The sequence below is a fragment of the Felis catus genome, chromosome F1 (assembly GCF_018350175.1).
Source record: "Felis catus isolate Fca126 chromosome F1, F.catus_Fca126_mat1.0, whole genome shotgun sequence".
NCBI classification, from domain to species: domain Eukaryota; kingdom Metazoa; phylum Chordata; class Mammalia; order Carnivora; family Felidae; genus Felis; species Felis catus.
Genome location: NC_058384.1, coordinates 20,350,547 through 20,374,357, shown reverse-complemented (window position 1 = coordinate 20,374,357; position 23,811 = coordinate 20,350,547). Strand labels below are relative to the sequence as shown.

The 23,811-nt window shown below is 35.6% G+C and overlaps 1 protein-coding gene across 7 annotated transcripts in view; it reads right to left on the bottom strand.

The window, feature by feature from the left end:
* The window catches only part of RALGPS2 (Ral GEF with PH domain and SH3 binding motif 2), a 168,698-nt gene that overhangs the window by 128,219 nt on the left and 16,668 nt on the right, over positions 1 to 23,811 (bottom strand). For 6 of the 7 annotated variants that reach the window (XM_023247647.2, XM_023247649.2, XM_023247645.2 and 3 more), the window contains exon 2: positions 3,978 to 4,123. In XM_023247647.2, coding sequence (XP_023103415.1) covers positions 3,978 to 4,034 — 57 coding nt within the window. In that variant the 5' untranslated portion in view covers positions 4,035 to 4,123. Of the gene's footprint in view, positions 1 to 3,977; positions 4,124 to 4,733; positions 4,965 to 23,811 lie in introns of all 7 variants that reach the window. The other variant, XM_023247646.2, reaches the window with a different exon arrangement.

The window sequence follows — 23,811 nt, the reverse complement described above, 5'->3', positions numbered from 1 at the left end:
TGAATTCCAACCTCTACATATCTAGCAGAAACCCAACGTCCCATAATCATTTTTCCTAACAGCATTTTGTGTGCTTATTCTCTGTAATTCTGATTATAGTATGTCAACATCATTATTTTATATCCCAAGACTAATTTAGAAATTTACTTATAATGTCAAACATTCAAACAGACATGTTACTGCCCCAATAACCAAATACATTCTGTCAAATGGAGACATTAATTTTAAACATAACTTGGCAATTTTCTCCAAGTTTTTAACTCACTCAAGTTAGCAAATCATAAAGGCAATTTTATTGCTTATCAATACAAGTAATCACTTTCCTTTTTTTCCTCCTTACAAGCCATTAGAGGAGAACCTTAAGAAATTAAGAGGGATATCTATCTGCTTCCCCAATACCAATAAAGAAGTTGATACTGATTAGCTACACAGTATTTAAGTATAACGTCCACTAAGGGAAGAGTAGTAATTCTATATTCACGACAACATTAAAACCACTGACACCTCTCAATATCTGGAAAAGAAAAATTTCACTGCAACTCTTCTGATCTCAGAAGCGTTGGTACAGGTTAACTATAAAGATACTAAGACAGGGAAGTCAATCACACAGATCAAGTATTTTATCCATTTAATAAGCTTCTCAGACTTATGGGATCTTTGCATTTTGTTATATTAATAGATCTCTATTTTAAGAAAAGGCAAAAAATATGTATTTTTAAATTTTACTTTCTTACCACAGTGTAGAACAATTTAAAAGACAGCCTTTTCCACTTACCATATGCTAAACTGTATTACTCTGAGGCCTGATGTAATTCATTCACTTTTAGGGCAGTTTTTTTTTTTTTTTTTTTTTACAGTAAAATGATCTATTTTATATAACAAATAATTGTGTACTGTTTCCTGCAATATTAGACCAAATGTTTCAGGATATATAGTTATAAATATCCTATATATATATACATATACACTTAACATATTCAAAAATATGGTTATAAAAACACCCATATATATTATATGTATGTAATATAAACATATATACAAACATATAATAATATAATCCCTGTCTCAAGGAGGAATTAAAGTGATATACACTTATTGAAAAAAATTATTTTAAAAGTGGGATTTTTTTTTTTTAAATTTTTTTTTTCAACGTTTATTTATTCTTGGGACAGAGAGAGACAGAGCATGAACAGGGGAGGGGCAGAGAGAGAGGGAGACACAGAATCGGAAACAGGCTCCAGGCTCTGAGCCATCAGCCCAGAGCCTGACACGGGGCTCGAACTCAGGGACCGTGAGATCGTGACCTGGCTGAAGTCTGACGCTCAACCGACTGCACCACCCAGGCGCCCCTAAAAGTGGGATTTTTAAAGTGATAGTTTCAAAATAGGAAACCTCTTATCTGTTGAGGGGATCAGGAAGAGACTTTACTGAAAGTATAACATTTGAAATAGGTTTTGAAAGACAGACAAAATGTATTTTTTTTGTGCAGTGAGAGGGAGAGGCACACTGGAGTGAGAAGAGAAATTCCATGTAGAAAAACTAATACAGACAAGGCTGTAACCAAAGTAGGAAAAGAATGGTTTATACAAACATCAGCAAGATGTAGTATTCTTTCATTAGAATGAAATTTCAAGTTGATAATTATCAGGAGTTAAGTCTATTAAAAAGAAAATTTAGAGCCATTATGAGGAAAGTCTTAAATAAAAGGTTTAGGGTCATTTGCATTTAATTAACAGGCAATGGGGAACCATGGACAATCTGGGGATACAAAAAAAGCTTAAGAGCTGTATTTTAAGAACATTAAGGTTGAATTATAGTCAAACGGACCCAAAATAGCAGAGAATGGAAGTCCAAGACTGAGCTAAAAGCCTGCTGCAATAATCTAGACAAGAAATAATGACCAAACTCAGATGGTGCTGGTCGAAATAAGGAGAAAAGGGCCGGATCCTAGAGAGGAGGAGTGCGGGACAGGCTCTACAACAGCTGCCAAGTGTCTGCATCTCCTGGCGCTCACATCCTGTGGAGCTCCCTCCACCTGAGTGTGGGCAGCACTGTGACCTGTTTCTAACCAACAGAATGTGGCAGAGAGAATGGGGTATCACTTGCGTGGTTACATTACAGAACTGGAATTTCTGTTCTGCTCGCATATTCTCCCTGCTGTGATGAGAAAATGGGTTGTGATACACAAAGTAGAAGTGAGTTAATGACAAATCTAAATATCAAACTTAGATGGCTAGGGAAACAGTGTTGATATAGACAGTGATGGGAAATTGGTAACGCTATTAAAAGTCAGAGAAAGGGGTTGGACTATTTTCTTTACAGGTTGTAGAGCAGAATAGTAACAAGTAACTTGGATTTTGTTCATATTATACATAAAATGTCTGGTTCATCAGAAATGCTTAATGAAAATGTATGAGGGAAGCAAGAGCTAGAGATAGAAATACAGAAATCATCAGCATAAGAAAAATAATCGGAACCACAGACTTAGAATATTTTCACTGACAGCAAGGCCTAAGTAACTGGCTGGGGCAAAATGGAGTTGAAGTTACTAAGCAACTTTGAGGCCAACGTGTTAAAAGGTCATAAACATTATTCTCATCCTCTGTAACAAGAGAAAAATAAAGGAGAAATAGAGGAGCTGTTTGCTAAGCTATTAAGGAAAGAAGGCAAGTACTCTAGATTTAAAGGTAAAGCAAAAAAGAAAAACTGTGAGGCACAAATAAAATCCCAACACATTAACTAGAGAGATGGGCATCTAGTTCAGTCTTCACTTCCATCTTTACACTCTAAGCTACACCCCTCCCAACATTTCAGCCTAATGGTTTTTGATTTCCTTTAAGAGACTGGGAATCAAGGGATCTGGACAGTGTCAAAATTATGTGATTCTAAAAAAAAAGAATCTTTTATTCTCACTTGTATTATTGTCCTCAAGGTTCATGCAATGTAAAAATACCCTAAAAAGACAGTCTATGTATGTATATATACATTCTATGTATCCTTTAAAACTAAACACAAGGGGCGCCTTGGTGGCTCAGTTGATTAAGCGTCTGACTTCAGCTCAGGTCATGATCTCGCAGTCTGTGGGTTCAAGCCCTATGTCGGGCTCTGTGCTGACAATTCAGAATCTGGAGCCTGCTTCGGATTCTATGTCTTCCTCTCTCTCTATGCCCTTCCCCTCTCTCTCTGCCCTTCCCCTGCTCATGCTTGGCCTCTCTCTCTCTCTGTCTCTCTCTCAAAAATAAACATCAAAAAAAATTTTTTTAACTAAACCCAAGAAAAAGTTTTAAGTAATCATTTGTCACATACCTTAAGTGAATAAGGATTACCTGTTTCTAAGATGTATAGAACACATGAATGGAACAATTAAAACAGTTTTGGGGGGGGGGGGTGCTTCGGTGGTTCAGTTGGTTAAGCGTCTGACACTCGATCTCGGCTCAGGCCATGATCTCAAGGTTTGTAAGTTCAAGCCCACATCAGGCTCTAGGCTATCAGCACAGAGCCTGCTTGAATCCTGTGTCTCCTTCTCCCTCTGCCCCTCCCCCACTTGTGTGCGCCCTCCCTCTCCCTCCCTCTCTCTCTCTCAAATAAACATTTAAAAATAAAAAACAAAAGCTTTTTAAAAATTAAAAAATTTGGGGCGCCTGGGTGGCGCAGTCGGTTAAGCGTCTGACTTCAGCCAGGTCACGATCTCGCGGTCCGTGAGTTCGAGCCCCGCGTCAGGCTCTGGGCTGATGGCTCAGAACCTGGAACTTGTTTCTGATTCTGTGTCTCCCTCTCTCTCTGCCCCTCCCCCATTCATGCTCTGTCTCTCTCTGTCCCAAAAAATAAATAAACGTTGAAAAAAAAATTAAAAAAAAAATTTAAAAATTTGTAGCCCTTTTCTCAAATTCTGAGTTAAATCTGTGACCAACCATAATGCTTGAAAAATTAGAATGCCAGGTAAGAAACTCTATAGCTAAACTTCTAAAAATTCTTACCTCAGAAGCAGTAGCAGCAATATTAACATTGCTTGCCTGCCCGTTCATTAGGTCCATGCTTCCCACAACATCAGTCCTTGACACTACATTAACAGTAACAGAAGACTGATTGCTTCATGTCCAAGGCCACAAATACATTATTATTCCTGTAAAAAATAAACAGAAAATGTTTATTCTATGTCTTACTGGACGTTTAAGAGAGCAAATCCATGCCTATCACCATGCCAAGAAATAAAACACTTCAACTTCACTGAAGTTTTTTATTTTTATTTCAGTTAAGTCACTATATCCAGCTTGAGGACGATCCTGGATGCTATTTCCAAATGGTCAGAAACACCACATGGGCAATATTCGATACACGTTACTGTTATGTTCTTCATCCATAAAGCGGAAGTATAATTTTTCACTTAGTGTGAGAAAAATCCAAAAACCTTTTTTTTTTAGCTTTAAGTAAATAAAAAGTGTAAAACACCATGTGGCAAAGTAACACATGGCATAACTCAATACATTTTTTAGAGATCTGAAAGACATCTATAAATCAGCAACACTAAGTAAGTTTGTCATTGCCGATAAACTGGTTTACAAAGATGCAAGTAATTAAAAATAAAAGATTACAGAACGTGTCATAAAAATACCACAATATACGTTTGTTTATTTGTATAGGGTTTTAAAGTTTACTGAATATCTTCAATCATTATCACATTGACCTTCACAACTACCAATAGACTAAATTAAGGATGACATTATTATACTCACACAGCACAAAGAAACAGAGCTTCTGATGATGCAGGCTGGTAAATGAGGAGAGGCAAGAATAAAATTCGAGCCATCTAAAATTCTAGTCAAATATTATTTCCACAACATCACACTTCTTTCCACTTCACTGTAAGCCAGGATATTTACTTGAGCTTCGCATCCCTTTCCACAAGTAACTTGCTGTACAACGCTGTGTTGGTAACTTCTGTCTAGGATGGAATTTCTTCCTCTCTATAAAATGACAGAGGCAAATGGACTCTAAGGCCCCTTTCTAACTTTGAATTTCAATGATCCTTTTTCATAAGAGAAATGATAAGTGTCTATAAATTAGGTGTTTTAAATTACACTGACTTTAAAAACTGAGTCTAAAATAACAATAATAATTCTCTTGATGCTAAGTTTCCTCTCTCCGGATAAGCAATAGAGGACAGTGATTTAGAAGCAGACTCTAGAACAAGACTGCCTAAGTTTGAACCCAGAAAACTTAACTTTTCTGGGCTCAGTTTCCTTATCTATTAAACAAAGGTAACAGTAAGTGCCTATCTCACAGAGTTGTGATGAGGAGAAATGAATATATACAAAGCCCACACAACAGTGCTGACACGTGATAAGTATGCAATTATGATGATGCAGATTTTGTCTACTTAATCCACACAAAGCTTAAGTTCCACAGTCTCTGAATTAAGACAAAAGCCTTAGAAACCCATCTCTGGCAAAATACATGTTGGTGGGCATCTACAAAATCCCAACTGAAAACACAGTGAATGAAAACACGCCTAAAATAGGTCTCCTGAATGTAGCAAAACATTTTGGTTTTCAAATGCTTAAAATTTACTGCTAGTTTGCATCCTTCAGTCATATCTTAAGACTATCTTCATTTCTTCAGATATATACTAAATACCTGCTAAGAGCAAAACGTGGTGCTAGACTTTTTTTAAATGAGAAAGATATTAGAAATAATGGGTTTTTAAAACCATTTAGAACCCACTTAGAAAAGTCAACATGAAAGTGAACAGAGCACTGAAATACTTTCATTTCCTCCAATCTACGGCATTTCATTTTATAAGGTTCATTATTCTTCTGCCACTATTAAGGATCAACTTTTATTTACACTGCCATATAAAATTAGCTTGATAATGCAAATCCTCTCTGAAGTCAACATTCAGTTTGCAATAACATGTTTTCAGATAATTTCATTTCATTCCACAGTCTATGCATGAAGATTAATTTAGATATGAATCCGTAAGTCAAGAGTGCCCCCTAGTGTTAAAGAAAAAGATTTTAATTAAATTGTTACAGGAAATGTATTCAATCTACTCTTCAAATAGGTACTTTTTTTTACTATTATTTACTGAAAATGAAGTACTATAGACCAGAAATAAACATTACACATTTTTAAACTCTAACAGTAAAGAATCAAGTTTTCTCTGCCTGGTTTTAACTTTAAAAAAAGTACAGTAAAGCATACCTTAAAGAAACTATTTGTAAATGTACTACATATCAGTGTTATTTAATGCTGAAGTGAAGTTTAAGATCTCATATGATATCATACAAACATTAAATCCTTAGATACAAACTAAGTTTATGTTCTTAGTATGTATCTCAAAACCTTTCTGTGTTTTGCACACAGGAAAAGTTCAGATTAAACAAGACAAATACATACTTTACTATTTAATTTTCCTAGAGTTACAAATGACACAATCATTCATAATTATTACCAACATCACAACAGCTCTCTTCTTAATTAAATTCATTCTGAAACTTCTAAAGACAGTTAATCTTTAAATTTAAATCTTTGGGTTTAATTCCCAAAACAGGTATATTGCTTCTTTCTAAGCAATTAAAATCCAAAAACAAGGACATTGCTTCTTTCCAAGCAATATAATACCCAAACAGGAAATCTGAAATGTGTAGATTTAGTTCCTTGCTTGAGGTCATGGAACTAAATTATTAAATTGCAGGCACGTTAGATGTGCAGGCACATCTCCTAAACACCCCACCTTCTCAATGGTATTCACACCAAGAAACCAGTACTTTTTAACTAAACGAACAAAGGATTAAAATCAAAGTGTCAACTTCTCACTAATGAATCTCATTTCACAAAAGCAGATACATATTCTTTTCTAAAGTAAGTTATGCTATCATCATTAGGAATATTATGCGAAAGACATTTAATACTTCTATAAAACATATCCTCAAAGAGTTAAGCAACTATAAGGGAAATGATAGTGAAACACAATTAATCAGAGCAATTTCTTTGGGAACATTTAGACAATACAGAATTGATATGCTCATATACTCTGGCTTAAAATCTCAGTCCTAGAAATTCATCTCATAGAGAAAAAACTATACAGGTAAAGCTATTCAATAAAGCACAATTTACAATAGTGAGAACCATTTTAATACCTTTGTATACAACCACATTAAGAAATTCCAATGGATAATTATAAGATGAAAACAGAAATGAAGGGCTCAACAAGAGAAACTAAACTTTCCTCAGGTGCTTAGATGGCTCAGTCAGGTAAGCGTCCGACTTCAGATCAGGTCATGATCTCACAGTTAATAGGTTCAAGACCCACACCAGGCTCTGCTCTGACAACATGGAGCCTGCTTGGGATTCTCTCTCTGCCCATCCCCCCCCCCCCCCCCCCACTCCTGACTCTCTCTCTCAAAATAAACTTAAAAAAAAAAACAAAAAACTAAACCTTCCTAGTATAATATTCTTAAAACTTTCATGAGGAAAAAAATGGGGTAAAATTAAAACACTGTAATTGCAGTTCAATATTTAACACTTGTTACAGCTTGCTTTCCTTTAACATTTATTTTAAAATGAATATTAAAGACATGCTTTATATGACACTCATGGAAGGCCTGAAGATTTAAGTAGCCTGTATATCATGGCATGCAGGCAAGCTCACTTTCAGCATTTGTGATAGCTAAACTCCCACTGCCTTCTTTAATTTTTTGACCTAAGAAAATGAGAGAGGAGTCTCAATTCCCCAGTACTTTGTTTCAACAATAAAGCCATTATTCTAGCAGAAGTTTACTAAAAACATGGTTGCCTCTTAAAACCATTTCCAGTGTAACACTAAGCAAGATTATCTTCGCTAGTTGCCACCCTTGAAAAGTTCAAGCTATTACAAAAGAAATTAAAAAGAAAAAAGTTCTCGTGTACATCCAGGGTTACAGGAGTCCCCATTGCCTCCTGGAGAGAGATTTTCCTGTAAATCTGTGCTTCCGCTGCTCTTTTGTCAAAATTCTAATGCCATCTTTTCACACTGGTTTATTTATGTATCTCTCCCTAATGAACTTTGAGTTCCTTGATATTAAAGACTCATATTTAAAACAAAACATGACAAAAAAATCATTATTTTCCATCTTTTCATTCAGGCACATGAACACAATACTTGACCCTCAACTACTTACTTTAGTAAGTATCTGTTAAAAGACTGAATGAATCACTGAATAAAGCATCACTCACAGGATAATGTTCTATCAATGTCCAATTACAGTATGGGGCGAATGGCAATCAGATAATACATACAATACTACACACATTTAAAAGAATATGATGAGGATTTCCATTTCCAGCAATACATCTGATAAACAATATAAAAATCTTTGTATGAATGAAATTTAGGAATTATAAGTTGTTTTGATTATCAGTTGGATAGAAAAGGCAACCAAGAGATGAGAACTGAGACACACACACTGTTCCCCACCCCACCCAACCACACCTTTACCTAGAATAAAGCCAGCCAGCCAGAATAGTCTACTCCTTCAATGATAAAATGTCTAATAAAAAAAAAAAAAAAAAAAAAAAAAAAAAAGGAAGAAAGAAAGAAAGTATACTGGTAGAAGAAGATACAGAAACTCGTCTGTCTTGGCCTGAACTTAACACTGAAGCTAGAGAAGAGTGTCCACAAACTTGTCTACAAAATAAAAACCTGTAATCCTAGGCATACTCCAGCAGGTACAGAATTTGAATTTATATACTACCAGCACAGTTCAAGACCCTCAAGATGAGAAATCCACAAAAGTAGGTTCACAAGCCAGTGAGACTCCTGGAACCCCAGGCAAATGGAGGGAACAAAAAGACAATGAATGTGGGATTCCCACAAATAAAACCCCACTGGCAAGCTCAAGATAAAAATTTACCAACTGTATAAGCAAACAACATGCTACAAGTAAAAGCAAGAAACACAACAGTTATTAGGATTACCTTCTGAGAACTTTAGATGAACACTTATCTGATAAAGGCTATAAAACAGGAAAGATTAAAATCAGCAGCCTTAAAAGAAGAAACTGAAAATGTTATGCAAAAAGCAACACAAACATTTGTTGGAAAACCAAATAAAAATGTTTCTTAAAAAAAGAAAATATAGTAGCTAGAGAATTAAGCATCAGATTAAACAAAACTGAAGAGAATTTGTGAAGCAGCGGAGAGAAAGGAAATTATACAAAAATTCTGTACAAAAGAATTACATGCAAAATGCATAGAGATCAAGAGAAATGAAAAATAGAATAATAAGATCTAGCACAGTCTAAGAGAAGTCCCAGAGGAAGAGAAATAATAAAAGGCAATATTTAAAGAGATAAAGGCTGGGAAGTTCCCAGAATATGGGCAAGATACAAATTTCATGTTCAGGAATCACAAACCTTGAGCAAAGAAAGTAAAGAGTCATATTCTATATACATCATTCTAAACTGGAGAATATTTGTTTTAAAAGCAAGTGGAATAAGTCACTTTACTTACATATGAATAAAATTAAATGGAAAGCTTCTCAACAAAAACAATGCACACAGAAGAAAATAAAATATCTTCCAAGTGCTGAGAGAAAATAACTGTCAACCTAGAATTCCATACCCAGCTAAATTCTTATTCAAGAGAAGGCAAAATATACTTTTATACAAAGAACTTAGCACAAAATTAGTCCATATGGCAAGCAATTAAGAATGTAATACATGAAAAACTAATTTATTTCAAAGCAGAAATAATTACCTTAATCATGACTGCTAATATGATTAATGTTTTTAGATTACTGTCAAAACATTTAAGAGTTCAAAACTAACTTCTTTAACTACTTTTAAAAACAATCATCTACTTTTATTTGCAAAAAAAAAGGAAAACTACTTCTCCTTTTATAGAAAATCCTATCGTTTGTTTTATATATTGGAATATACAAAACAGTACAACAATCACAATAAAAGCTAATATCCAGGAGTGCTTATTACCTGGCAGGCTTGCTGAGAACTTTTTCACTACAAATTCACTGGATCATCAAAACAATTCTATGAAGTAATAACATTATACCCTATTTTTAGAGGGGAGGGGAGAGGAGAGGAGAGGTAACTTGCCCAAGCTTGCACAGTAGGGGCAGACAGCTGGATGGGAATTAAAAAGGGAGGACAGATGGGAAGGAAAAATCAAAAGACACAAAAGACAGATGAGTTGATAAATGGATAGATAAAAAACAAACAAACAAACAAACCCAGGACAGAGGCGGAGGGTGCAGAAGAGAGAAAGGAAGGGTCAAGGGGAGAAGGAATTGTAGGGAAACAAAATGAGGGAAGGAAGGAAACGGAAAAGAGAACCTAAAACGTTCCTACTCTAAGTTCATAATATGACTAGAGGGGAAAAGAGCAGGAAATGAAATAAACAGAATACTACTATCTGTTAAACTTCTATTCAGCTTCAAGAGTCACATGATTTCTACAGGCAGAAATAACGTTTGGGTTTATAAAGACACGTTGAAGGTTCGGAAGACAGGAAAAGTAAAAACACCATAAACGGGAGTGCAAATTTAAAAGTGACGACCCAGGGAGGAGGTCCAGTGTGGAGTGCTGGCCTGCTTGCTCAGGAGAATTTTTGTGATGGACTCCGGAAAAGTTCTAAGAAGTCACAGGACCAGATTAGGGAGGGTCTCAGCTGTTGAATGGGGAAATTTAGACTGGAAGGGACAAGCAAGGAATCATGGAAGGTTTCTAAATAGGGAAGAAACCTTAGAAAAGTAAAACCAGTATTTCAGGGTTTACTATGCCAGAGGTGTGCCACAGGGTCTTAGGGAAGTTGAGTAGTAAACAACACTCTTCCATCTTTTGCCACAAACAGCAAAGCATCTGAAGTGCTGTACAGACCCCTTCCCACCCAAGCTTTTCCCATCTCTGCTCTCGAGGACCCTCTCCTAGTCTTCAGCTGTGCAAACTCTCCCATAGTCACAATGTATCCCCTTCACTTCAATCATCTTTATCCTACCATCACCAGTTCCTAATTCAGAAGACCTGATGCCATGGAAATGGCAATCTCAGATGGTATTTTAAAAAGTGAACAGAATTCATGTCAATTCATGAACAACACTCCTCCGTAACTCCACCACCACTCCTGACCAAGGAACAGAGAAAGCAGTTCAGTGGTAAAATCATGAGATATAGAATACCAATTCCAGGGTTTTAACCAAGTGCATTATGCTAGGTAAGTATCAGTGAACTCTGGTTTCTTCACTTACAAATACGGGATGATAAAATATACCTCAGAGAGATTTTGTAAGAATTACAAAAAAAAAAAATCACTCAGGAAAAACTCCATGCATCTAGAAATGGCATAGCATAATGGGAAGAACACAGATTTTAGAATCAGAAAGCCCTGGATTCAAATCCTGGTCTAGGGCACTACCAGCCAGCTGTAAGGCACTGGGCAAAGAACTTTGCTAATATTTAAGCAGAGGCACCAAGTCCATCCATCAGTGATGTGGCTTAAAAAAAAAAAAAAAAAGGAGGAGGGGCACACCTTTAAGAGCCCCTCTACTTCTAAATTCCAGAAGCCTGTGAAAATTACAATATAAATCAATGGATTAAAAAGAGTAAACTATTCCTCTAAATAAAGAATTTCAAAAGTATATTTTAAGACATAAGTACACTGGAAAAGAAATTTACTAACTGATTAAAAAAAACACTGTAAACATGTTGACTAATAACAACTGTATCTCAGGACAAAAAAAAAGATAAATCTACAAATAGTTTGCAATACTAAGCCACTGAATTTAATGAGGAGGAGTTCCTCAAGAGAGACACCTCTCAGCATGATGGCCAACTAACTTCTACATGTAGACTAAACACAAATGTTATAAATTATTTTATGAATTTATTCAAAAGTATACACCTTGAAATTATTCCATATATTGCTAGTAATGCAGAATAAGTGATAACAAATTCTAAGCTACAATTCATTCTTAAAAGATGGCAAGCATCGTTTAAAACAACAGCAATCACATGGATAAGAACACACCAAACTGTAAGGAAAAAAGACAAGTTTTACATAAACTTCAATCACTGTAAGCCAATCACAATGACAGGTTTAGCAATTTTACACCACCAGGTTGCAAAAGAAAAAAACAGTTGAAAATGTCTAAATTAATCTACACATTTAGAAGTCTCACGTCAAAAGAACTAAATTGTTTTCCAGTAAGACTGCTAGATCACTTACCAAATTATTAAACACCTTTATATTTTTTCCAGGCATATATTTTACATACATACTGAAGATGTGTGACGATTATTTTCAAAACAAAGTAAACTAAGATCTTAAAAGGAAAAGGATAAAGATAGCAGAAAACTGTTTCACCTTTCTCAATGCCACCTTATTACCCTACCTCAAGAAGAGTTCGTATATTAAGGACAATGAAAAGAAACCAGCCCATTAAAAAAATGTTTTTAATGTTTATATTTAAAGAGAGAGAGAGAGAGAGAGAGCGAGCACGTGTGCACAAGCAGGGGTGGGGCAGAGAATGAGGGAGAGAGAGGGATCCCAAGCAGGTTCTGCGCTGTCAGCACAAAGCCTGACATGGGGTTTGAACCCACAAACTGTGAGATCGTGTCCTGAGCTGAAATTGGGCATTCAACTTGCCTCTGAGCCACCCACGCGCTCTAAGAAACTGGTCCATTTGATATACTTGTACTTCACCATTTATAAAATAGTAGCTTTTATTTCCCAAAGTGTAAAGAAAGACTTAAAAATAATGAAGCGACTTCAAAAAATTCACTAGGATTACAACGATTCCACCTTAAGTCAATAGAGATTCTATACATAATAAGCCTTTCAGATGTAATTTTGTTGCATCTGTACTGAAGTGTAGAAGTAATGGAATGATCGATTAACTGACCCATATCTTACACAGAGAGTTTATATTTCCATTTACCTAACTGGCCCCAAACTAAATACTTGATGAGAGATTTTCAAATAAATGAGCATTAAAGGGGAAAATCTTAAGTAAATCTCTATCTCCAGTAAAGATTCCCTGATGATAATTTGCCAAGTGATCCTAACATGTAAGAGCTCTGAGATCTTCCACACAACCTGGCCCAAAATATAAATATAGGTTAACTAGAATTCAGATAACAGAAAGTTCCAAGCAAAAAGATAAACTGTGCTCCACATGTTTGTTTTGTATGTTTTTGGTTGTGGTGGGTGTGTATACATTTTAGCCAGAAGCTCTATTCAGAAAGTCAGCCCATAAAAGTCCATTTAACTCATAAAACGATGTATCTGGAATAAAACAAAAATCCCAACATACTGTACAGATTAACAAAACATGAAAACAATCCAGCTCAATCAGAAATAGCTTTATGTAACTGGCAGATGTGTGCCACTGCAGGCTCAGAAATGGTCAGAGAAAAGAACTCAGAACTCAGCCTGGTAGTATCAAACTGTGGAACAGACAGAACGGTAGGTCAAGGACTCCATGGTTGAAGTGAAAATTTCACGTGTGCTAACAGTACAGCAGTGCTTCCCTCAAGCTGCAAGAAAAAAGAAAGAGCCTAGAAAGAAGAGCAATTAAATAGCCTGGACACTCAAGAGGTTCTTGTACCTGAAATGCGAGACTAAGTCAAACATCACAGAATAATCCATAGGCAAAGGATTATACACCATGCAACACTGTAGCCACTAAAACATCACAGAAGAAAACTCAGTGATGTATAGGAAAATATTCACAGCATACTGCTAAGTGAATAAAGCAATTTACCAAACAGCATTTAAGGTATAATCCTTTCGTTTATCATTATCACTATTATGCTGTAGATCAGAGATTATACCAATATGCACTACAATGTAGCTATCTCCATGTTTCCAAGTCAATTTCTTCCTAACTTTGGCTTGCTTACTTATATATTTCAAAATTTCTACAAAGACATTATTTTAATTAGAAAAAAGTAACAAAAGTGTTTTCCCACAGATTGCTTATTAGTTGCAAGAGGAAAATAAGTAACTACACTGTGTGAAGAAACAGGACGACACCCTGAGTGTGTGGATCAAAGTTGCCATTGCCAACTAGGAATGGAAAGACATCATGTGGTTCTGCCGTGATACTCTGGGAAGGACACATCACGTATAAGTAGTTGAGCTGAGGATGCATAACCTGAATCTAATCTCAAGGAAATGGATAAAAATAAACTGAGGAACATTCTATGAATTCATTCTTTTAAAAATCTCACAGCACAAATAAAGGCTGAGGAACCAGTACAAATTTAAACTCAAGAGACAACTAAAGAGGCTGTACTGGAGGGCAGTAAATGATATTATTGGAACAATTCACAAAATTGAAATATTGACTATAGATTGAAGTACTGTATCAGTTTCCTGAATTTGATAACTGTGATGTGGTTACATAAAAGAATAATTTTGTTAAGAAATACAACTGAGGGGTGCCTGGGTGGCGCAGTCGGTTAAGCGTCCGACTTCAGCCAGGTCACGATCTCGCGGTCCGGGAGTTCGAGCCCCGCGTCGGGCTCTGGGCTGATGGCTCAGAGCCTGGAGCCTGTTTCCGATTCTGTGTCTCCCTCTCTCTCTGCCCCTCCCCCGTTCATGCTCTGTCTCTCTCTGTCCCAAAAATAAATAAATGTTGAAAAAAAAAATTAAAAAAAAAAAAAGAAAAAGAAATACAATTGAAATATTAAGAGGTAAAGGGGCATGCAAACTATTTTCAAATATTTCAGAAAGACAGCATGTACATGTATGTGAGAAAGAGAAATAAATGATAAAGCAAATGGGGCAAAATGTTTTAAAAAACACTGGTGCCTTTTTGACTTCTATACACCTATAACTTTTCTGACAGTTTGAAATTATTTCAAAACATAAAGTGCAAGGGGGAATCCTGTTCATTCTCCTGAATTATACAGAAGTGCCTCAACTTAAAAACCTTTAATTTGCAAAATTTCATAGAAACTAAGCTACATATCCAATAAAAAGTACAACTCTTCCCACCAACAGATGGTGTTAGTGGTCACTTTTGACTTCAGAGCCAAAATGGTCTCATGAACAGTCTTTTAGAATTAAGCTATATATGTTCACAAATATTTTTCTCATGCTAATACAAAGAATAATACAGATGAATATTATTTAAGAGGTGGAAGATCTTTGGAGATCTCAACTTAGGGTACACTTCAAATCCCTTATTTTAATATTTGTCCCCCTTATCCCAGGGCAAGCCCTACCAAGCCGCCCCCACTCTTCACGAAAAACCATGGCTGTAGTAATTTACTAAAAAGTGATGGAAACTGTTGTATTCTTCACATGTTCAAGAATGAAAGAAGGGGAAGAAAACTGGAAGTAAAGAAAAAGAAAAGGAAGGGGAGGGAAGTAAGTTTACTTACTGTTTTATCCCAATCCCCTGATTTTACAGAAGACAACAATCCCACGGGAGGTTATGTGATGCGGCCAGGCTCACTTAATCAGTTAATTGCAGAGGTAGGTCTTAAATGCAAGTCTTCTGTTTGCTAATCCTCAGTGCTTTCTACAATGCCAAATTACCCACTCCCTAACCAACCCTTAATTGTGGAAACGTGGAGGTGGCAGAGGGTGAAATATCTAGTTTCTCTCCACCTTCATTTCTAATAGAAGTTCATCAGGTGAATAAGGTAAACAAAAGAAATACCATGTATATAAAGGCTAGGATGGTGAAATCCTTTGACACTGGCATTCAGGGAATTGCCAATCGTTAAGTACAGTATAATTAAAAAGGGCAAAATGTAAAAAAGAGAGGAGAAGCTTCAATAACGGAGTCTGGAGAAGTAGGTAAAAAAGGCAATGTTTGTTACAGTAAAAAGAAAAGCCTGGACTTCATCCTATAGGCAACAAAAAGAGTCCTTATAAATGGACTACTAAATTATATGATCTTAGAAGTTTCATTCAGAAGGAGAGATAGTATTATACACACAGAGAGACTGTATTATTTATTCCTATTGAATTCTGAAGTCTCAATAAAAAAATACCAATGTGGTAACCTCAAGTACAATAGATCCTCAATGTTATAAGGAATTTTGTCCCAGAACATCTTGAAAATCCCCAAATTTGAAAATACTACTACGGCATATAACACATTAAAGTGTAACTAATTTTTTTTTTTTACTCTTACAGGCCGTTTAATGATTCTAAAAATACTGAAAGAATTTATACTTATGCAATTGCAAAGTAGACTCATTTATACCATTGATTTAAGCCACCAGAGAATTTTACATTTTACTCATTAATTTATCCAAAATTCCTCTTCCCATACCTATTGCTTTTTGCTTCTCTTTGGTCACCAGCACCAGGAGTTATTTTATTTCCCTATAGGTATAGTTATATTATTTCCCTATAAAGCCCCCAACCTCTTCCTCCAGTTGGGCTTGCAGTTTTGAAGGCCTTAGCCTGCTGCAACCTTCTCTTCCCAGCAAAGCAATAAAGTTATCATTCCTCTTTATCCCAAACTCTGTCTTTGTGTTATATTTTGGCTCTGGCGCAGGGAGTTCAGTTTGACAACAGTGTGACGGACTAGTATCACATCTGTGCTCAGCAAAATTACAAATTATCATGTCATACACTCATCAGTCATTCCCAGAATAGTGAAAAACACAAGTGTTAATTTGTCAAAGACAGGTATCTATTCTATTTGCAACTTACTAGCCAAAAAAGCATCATGTACTCTTATAATAAAAATTCCACTGGACGTTTAAATGTAGCAATGCCTATAACAACATAAATATTTGCATGACAACTTGTATCTCACACACACACCTTAAGATAATTTCAGCAGGATTTGAATAAATCTTGTTTTAGTAAATTTACAATATAGTTTTCCATCAGGACATTTTATTCACAACCAGAAAAAGTGGGTCTCTGAAGATTAGTTTACTCCTGCAATATGTTCTTGGGGCCACACACTGATTAGAAGAAGAGAATTTCCTGTGTAATTATCAAGGTGCTGTAGAGATTAGAACACTGCTCTTCATTTAACAGCCCAAGGTAAACATTATTATACTCAACTTAGAAAACTGAGGTTCAGGGAGGTTAAGAAGAGGTATCTTTTTTTTTCCCACTCCTCTAAATATAATATTTAGAAATTAAGAAACTCAAGCCTTACAAGTCATTCTGATTCTTGACTTTGGGTCAAAGATTTTGCTTATTGCTTTTCATCAGCTTCCAGCATGTGAGGCTGCAGACTTGCCCTTACTTCTTTATAAGCTCAAATTTAGTGCTTCCAAGATGGCCAATGGAAAGGCATTCACTTGCCCTTAAATGCTAGATTTCACCTAGTAAAATGCTAGATTTCAACTTACTAAAAAACAATAGCTAACTGAATTAAATGCCCACTATACCAATTTACGAGCAAGTACTTCACATATATTATCTCATGCAATCTTCATAACAACGCTGTAAGTCAGATGCCATTATTCAAGAAGAGGTATATCTCTCAAGAGCAAAGAAATCTTCGGGCACCTTGGTGGCTCAGTTGGTTAGGCATCTGACTCTTGATCTCGGCTCAGGTCATTATCTTGTGGTTTGTGAAATTGAGCCCTGTGTCAGGCTCTGCACGGACCCTGCTTGGCATTCTCTTTCTCCCTCTTGCTCAAAATAAATAAATACTAAAAAAAGAAAAAAGGAAAAAAAAGAAAGAGAGCAAAGAAATCTTTCCTAGAAGAAGTCTTCCTCCTTCATTCTCCTCTCCACCCCACCCCCATCCTTGCAAGTCTCAGTGGCTACAAATCCTTCATACTTATTTATGTCTGACAAAGAGGAAATGTCAGGGAAGTCTTCACTAAGAATCTGCTATTTGAAATGAGTCTTAACGAGTAGAAACTGGGCAGATGGAGGGGAAGTAGTATGGACATTCCTGGCAAGAGAAAATAATACTTGCAAAGACAGAATGGAAGAAACTGGCATGGCAGAAGAGTATTGGTAAATTCTTTGTAGAAAAAAAAGTGTGTGTGTGTGAGAGAGAGACAGAGAGAGAAAGAGACAGAGAGAGAGAGAGACAGAAAGAGCGACAGACAGAAAGAGAGAGAGGAAGAGGGATAGAGAGGGAGGCAGGGAACATGGATAATATGTTGCAAAGACAGACTGGAAACAGATCATGAAGCATGTACAACAGCATGGGAAGAAACATGCACTTTATTCTCTAAATCAAAAGTTGTTAACTAAGAGACCATGGATTAAATCCTAGAGCCATGAACTGCACAACTTCCCAGAAGTATGAAAATTGTGTAATGAGCACTCACAAAAATTAATTTTCCTGGATCCACAGCTATCCAATGATTTTCAAAGGGACTCAGGAATAAAAAGTGGTTAAGAATCACTATTCTGGGTGACTGGGAGTTACTGTATAATTACAGGCAGAGATGTATGCCATAACACTTTTATTTTAGAAAAGGAACTGGCAACATGTGTGGAGGCTGGCGGATTAGAAAGAGAACCTTAAAAGCAGAAACAGCAATTATTGCCCTACTTCAGCCAGGAGATTATAAGTATATTTTTAAAAAACTAATTCCATAGAATTTTCAAAAGTAAACTTGCTGAATTTGTTGACCATCTGCAAATGGGTTGTGAGTGAGAAAGGAAGTAAGCATGCCTTATCATTCTACTCCTCCCTGATAGTTGAGGTCATTCACTTATTTCATACCATCATCTGCAAAAGCCATTAAGTTCAACAGAGCAGGTGCAAGTGAAAGGGTACCACTTTCCTCCATTTGCAACTACCATTAGGAAACTAATCAGATGATGCCAAATGTCCCAAAGAGGAAATACTGATGGTGTAGAACAAGGGTTTGCAAACTACGGCCACAAGCTGAATCCAGCCCTGTTTTTGTAAATTAAAATTGTTTTATTGGAACACAACTACACTCATTCATTTATGTATTGTTTATGGTTCCTGTCACCCCACAAAGGCAGGCCTGAATAGATGCAACGGTGACTGTATGGCCTGCAAAAGAAAGTCTGAAGTATTTACGATCTGGGCCTTTACAAAAAGTCTATTGATCCTTCATCTAGAACAAAACCAAGGGCAGATTCTACTTCAGAAAGCACTCCTCAGATGAGGGTATGCAGGGAAAGGCTGTACACAGACCAAATTCAGCCAGGTAACATTAATCTTCCAGGGCAGCTGCAGATATAATCTATAGTAGCAGCAAGTTACTCCTCATCAAATCAAATAAATAAGATCTAAGAAAGAATCTATTGGAAAACCAACACTACACACAAGCAACATATTAAGAGCCAATGTTCTCAACCCAATCCAAATCCTCGTCCTGAGGCCTCATTCTTCCACTCAAACATGCTTTCTCCCTCCCTCAGGTTCTCTTTTAAGATGTAAAAAGAAGAAAATACTAAGATTCAAGTATCATGTAAAACTCTGAAGTATCTGATCTGGACAAGAGTCTTGGTCTATTTGTGTAATTTGGGCAAACAGGTGTCTAGATAGGCATTTTAATCTTAAAAAAAATTTTTTTTAAGGTTTATTCATTTTTGAGAGACAGAGAGAAACAGAGCATGAGCAGGGAAGGGGCAGAGAGAGGGAGACACAGAATCCGAAGCAGGCTCCAGGCTCTGAGCTGTCAGCACAGAGCCCGACACGGGGCTTGAACTCACGAACCATGAGATCATGACCTGAGCTGAAGTCAGCTGCTTAACCAACTGAGCCACCCAGGCGCCCCTTATTTCTTGATTATTTCTAAGAAAAAGGTTATAACTGACTTCTGCTTTGTGTGTATTTAAATAATTACGTGAAAGGCACAGCAAGGATCCATGTTAAAAAAACAGTTTTTGGTAAATCTTTCATCAATTCATATATGTATTAGGATCTTCATTGCATCACTTTTTCAAAACAGCTTTATTTATACAGAGGTGGCATGCGATAAATTGCACATGTTCAATGTATACAGTAAACACCCATGAAAAAATCTCTACAGTCAAGATAGTGAACATAGCCACTTGCTCCCAAGTGCCTGGTTTCTCTCATTCAGCAAAGTTACTTTGAGATTCATCTGTGTTGTTGTGTGTATCAACAGTACATGCCTTTTTATTGCTAAGTAGTATGGACATACCATCATTTGTTTACCCATTCATCTACTGATGAGCATCTAGATTTCAGTGGTTATTACAAATAAAGCTGCTGTGAAGGTCAGTATGGAAGTATTTTCTCTTCAGTAAATATCTAGGTAGAATAGCCAGTAGGTCTATATCTAACATTTTAAGAAATAATCAAACTATTTCCTAAAGTGGTTGTACTATTTACAAACTCAACAGCGAAGTACAGAGATCTAGTTCTTGTATACCCTTGCCAACACTTGGTAAGCCTTTTTGGTAATTCTAATAAGTATGAATCAGTAGCTCACCTATGGTTCTGATTGGCATTTCTCTAATGACCAATATTACATTTAATATAAGTAATATAAATATAAATATTTTGAGAGTTCTTTACATATCCTAGATATAAATCCTTACACAACTGATTTGCAAATATTTTCTCCCACCCTACAGCTTGTCTTTTCATTCTCTTAATACTTTTCTAAGAGCACACATTTTTAATTTGACAAAGTTCACTTATCAATGTTGTTTTATGAATCACGCTTTTGGTGTTACATTTAAAAATATTTGCCTTAGGGGCATCTGGGCGGCTCAGTCGGTTAAGCTTCCAACTTCAGCTCACATCATGATCTCATGGCTCTGAAGTTCAGGCCCCGCACTGGGCTCTCTGCTGTCAGCATGGAGCCCACTTCGGAACCTTTGTCCCCCCCCCCTTCTGCTCCCCCACTGGTTCTCTCTCAAAAATAAAAATATTGCCTAACTCAAGATCACAAAGATTTTCTCCTGTTTTTGTCTAAAAGTTCTATAATTTTAAGTTTTTATACTTAGGTCTATGATTCATTTTGAGTTAACTTTTGCAGGCAAGATACAGAGTGAAGTTCATGTGCTTGTATATATTGACACCCAATTGTGCCAGCATAATTTGTCGAACAGGCTATCCTTTCTTCATTCAATTGCCTTTGTACTTTATTAAAATTCAGTTGTCTATAATATGCATTGGCTTATTTCTGGACTCTTCTATCCCACTGATCTATTTCTCTGTGTATACACCAATACCATACTGTTTTGATTGCTTTAATTGTATAGTGATTGTGATATCAGGTAGTACTGACTCTCTAACTTTGTTCTTTTTAAAAATTTTTTTCTGCTATTTTAGATTGTTTTCAGTTTTACATGAAGTTTAGAATCAATGTGTTGACTTCTATATATGTGTGTGTGTGTGTGTGTGTGTGTGTGTGTGTGTGTGTATATATATATATATATATATATATATATATATATATATATATATATAAAAGCCTGCTAAAATTTGGGAATGGGATTGCACTAAATCAACAGATCTATTTGGTGAGAGCTGTCATCTTAGTAACAATCAGTCTTCCAAACCCATGAACAAGGAACACCACCCCAGTTATCTAAGTATTCTTTAATTCTGTTCAGCAATACTGTGTAGTTTTCAGTATTTCATACATGTTGCTATGGCCAATGGTATTGATTTTATTAAATTTCAATTTCTGTTTGTTGCTAGTTTATGAAGTGTAACTGATATTCATGTATCGATCCTTTATCCTGCAACTTCATTAAACTCACTGATTAGTTTTAGTTTTATAGGTTCCAACAGATTTTCTACAGTTCTGCCATCTGCAAAAAAAAAAAAAAAAAAAAAAAAAAAAAAAGATACTTTACTTCCTCCCTTCCATTCTAGATGCCTTTTGTTTTTTGCTTGACTACACTGCCTAGAACCTCCAGTATACTATGGAACAGAAGTAGTCAGAGTAGACAATCTTGACTTGTTCTAGGTCTCAAGGAGAAAGCATTTGGTCTTCCACCATTAAAATTACATTATCTGTAGTTTTTTCAGAGAGTTTGCTCAGAGTTACGATCTGGAATGGAAGATTTAATAAGATTATCAAATGCTTTTTTCTTTCTGCATTTACTGAGATAATCCTATGGCTTTTCTTTTTCAGTTGGTTAACAGGGACTTATACTGATTGCTTTTTAAATGCTAAACCTACCTTGAATTCCTGGAATACACCCCACTTGGTCATGATGTTTTGTTTTGTTTTATAAATGGTTACATTTAATTTGCTATAATTAGTTTAGAATTTTTGCATGTATGCTCATGTGGGATATTTCTGTATAGTCTTCTTTTCTCCTAATGTCTTTGTCTAGTTTGAAACATAAGGGTAATACTAGCCTCACAAAGTAAGTTAGGAAGTATTCCTTTCTCTGCAACTTTCTGAAAGTCTTTGTTTAGAACTGGTATAATCTATTCCTTAAATATTTAGAATTCATTAAATTCTAAATTTAGAATTTAGAAGCCATCTGGGCCTAGAGGTTTTTTGGTGGGAATATTTTAATAGTATCCATGTCTTTAATAGACACAAGTCTATTCAAGTTGTCTATTCCTTCTTGAGTGTAGTAGTGTGTATCTTTTGGAGAATTTGTCCATTTCATTTGTGGTGTAAAATTTATAAGCATAATGCTGCTTATAATACTCTGTTATTATCCTTTTATTGTGTGTAGAATCTGTAGTGATGTCACCTCTGTCGTTCCTGATACTAACCAGTCCAGTTAGAGCTTTATTTACTGTACAGAATTTCCCAAAGAACAGTTTGTGGTTATCACTGATTTTGCCTTTGTTTTCCTGTTTTTTATACATTCTCCCATATTGACCTTTACCATTTTCTTTCAATTATTCTGGTTTAATTTACTTTTTTCCTAATTTCTTAATGTGGAAGTGAGAATCATTAATTTGAGATCTTTTTCCTTTTCTAATATAGGCATTCAGCGCTATAAATTCCCTCCTTGGTACTGCTTTACTGGTAGCTCACAAATTCTGGTATGTTTTATTTTCATTTAGTACAAAATACTTTAAAATTTCCTTTTGATCTATTCTTTAAGCCATAGGTTATTCAGCACTGTATTATTTAGTTTCCAAGTATTAGTAAATTTTGCAGTTTTCTGCTAACAATTTCTAATTTAATTCCACTGTGATCAGAGAACACAGGTTCTCAATCCTTTTAAATTACTGAGACTTGTTTTATGGCTCAAAATATGGTCCATCATGGAAAATGTACTTAAGAAGAATTGAGAATACTCTGCTGTTGTTAGGTTAAATATTCTATAAGTGTTAATTAGGTCAAATTGGTTGACACTATTATTCAAGCCTTCTATATCTTTGTGATTTTCAATACTCAGAGAAGGGTACTGAACTCTCCAACTAAAACAGACAATTTGACTATTTCTCTTTAGAGTTCCATCAAGAGAAATTTTGAAATTCTATTAGAGGCAAAATAAATGTTTAGAAGTGTTATGTCCTCTTAATTAACCAATTTCTTTATCTTTATGTAATGATATCTTTTATCCTTGGAAATATTCTTTGCTCTGAATGAAGTCTACTTTGTCTAGTATTAATATAGCCATTCTATCTTTCGACTGTTGTAAGTATGGTATATGTTTTTCCATTCTTTTAATCTATTTGTACCTTTATATTTAAAGTATGCTTCTTATAGACAAGAATATATAGTTAAGTCTTGCTTTTTTATCTGCCTATCTCTGCCTTTTAACTGGTGTTTTTAGACCACTTACATTTGATGTGATTACTGACATGGTTAGGTGTAAGTCTATTATCTTGCTATTTGTTTCTATGTGTTCCATGGACCTTTTTGCTCTTTTTATGACTTTTTTAAAAATTAAATAACTGTATTTTCTGATACCATTTTATCTCCTTTGTTAGATTAC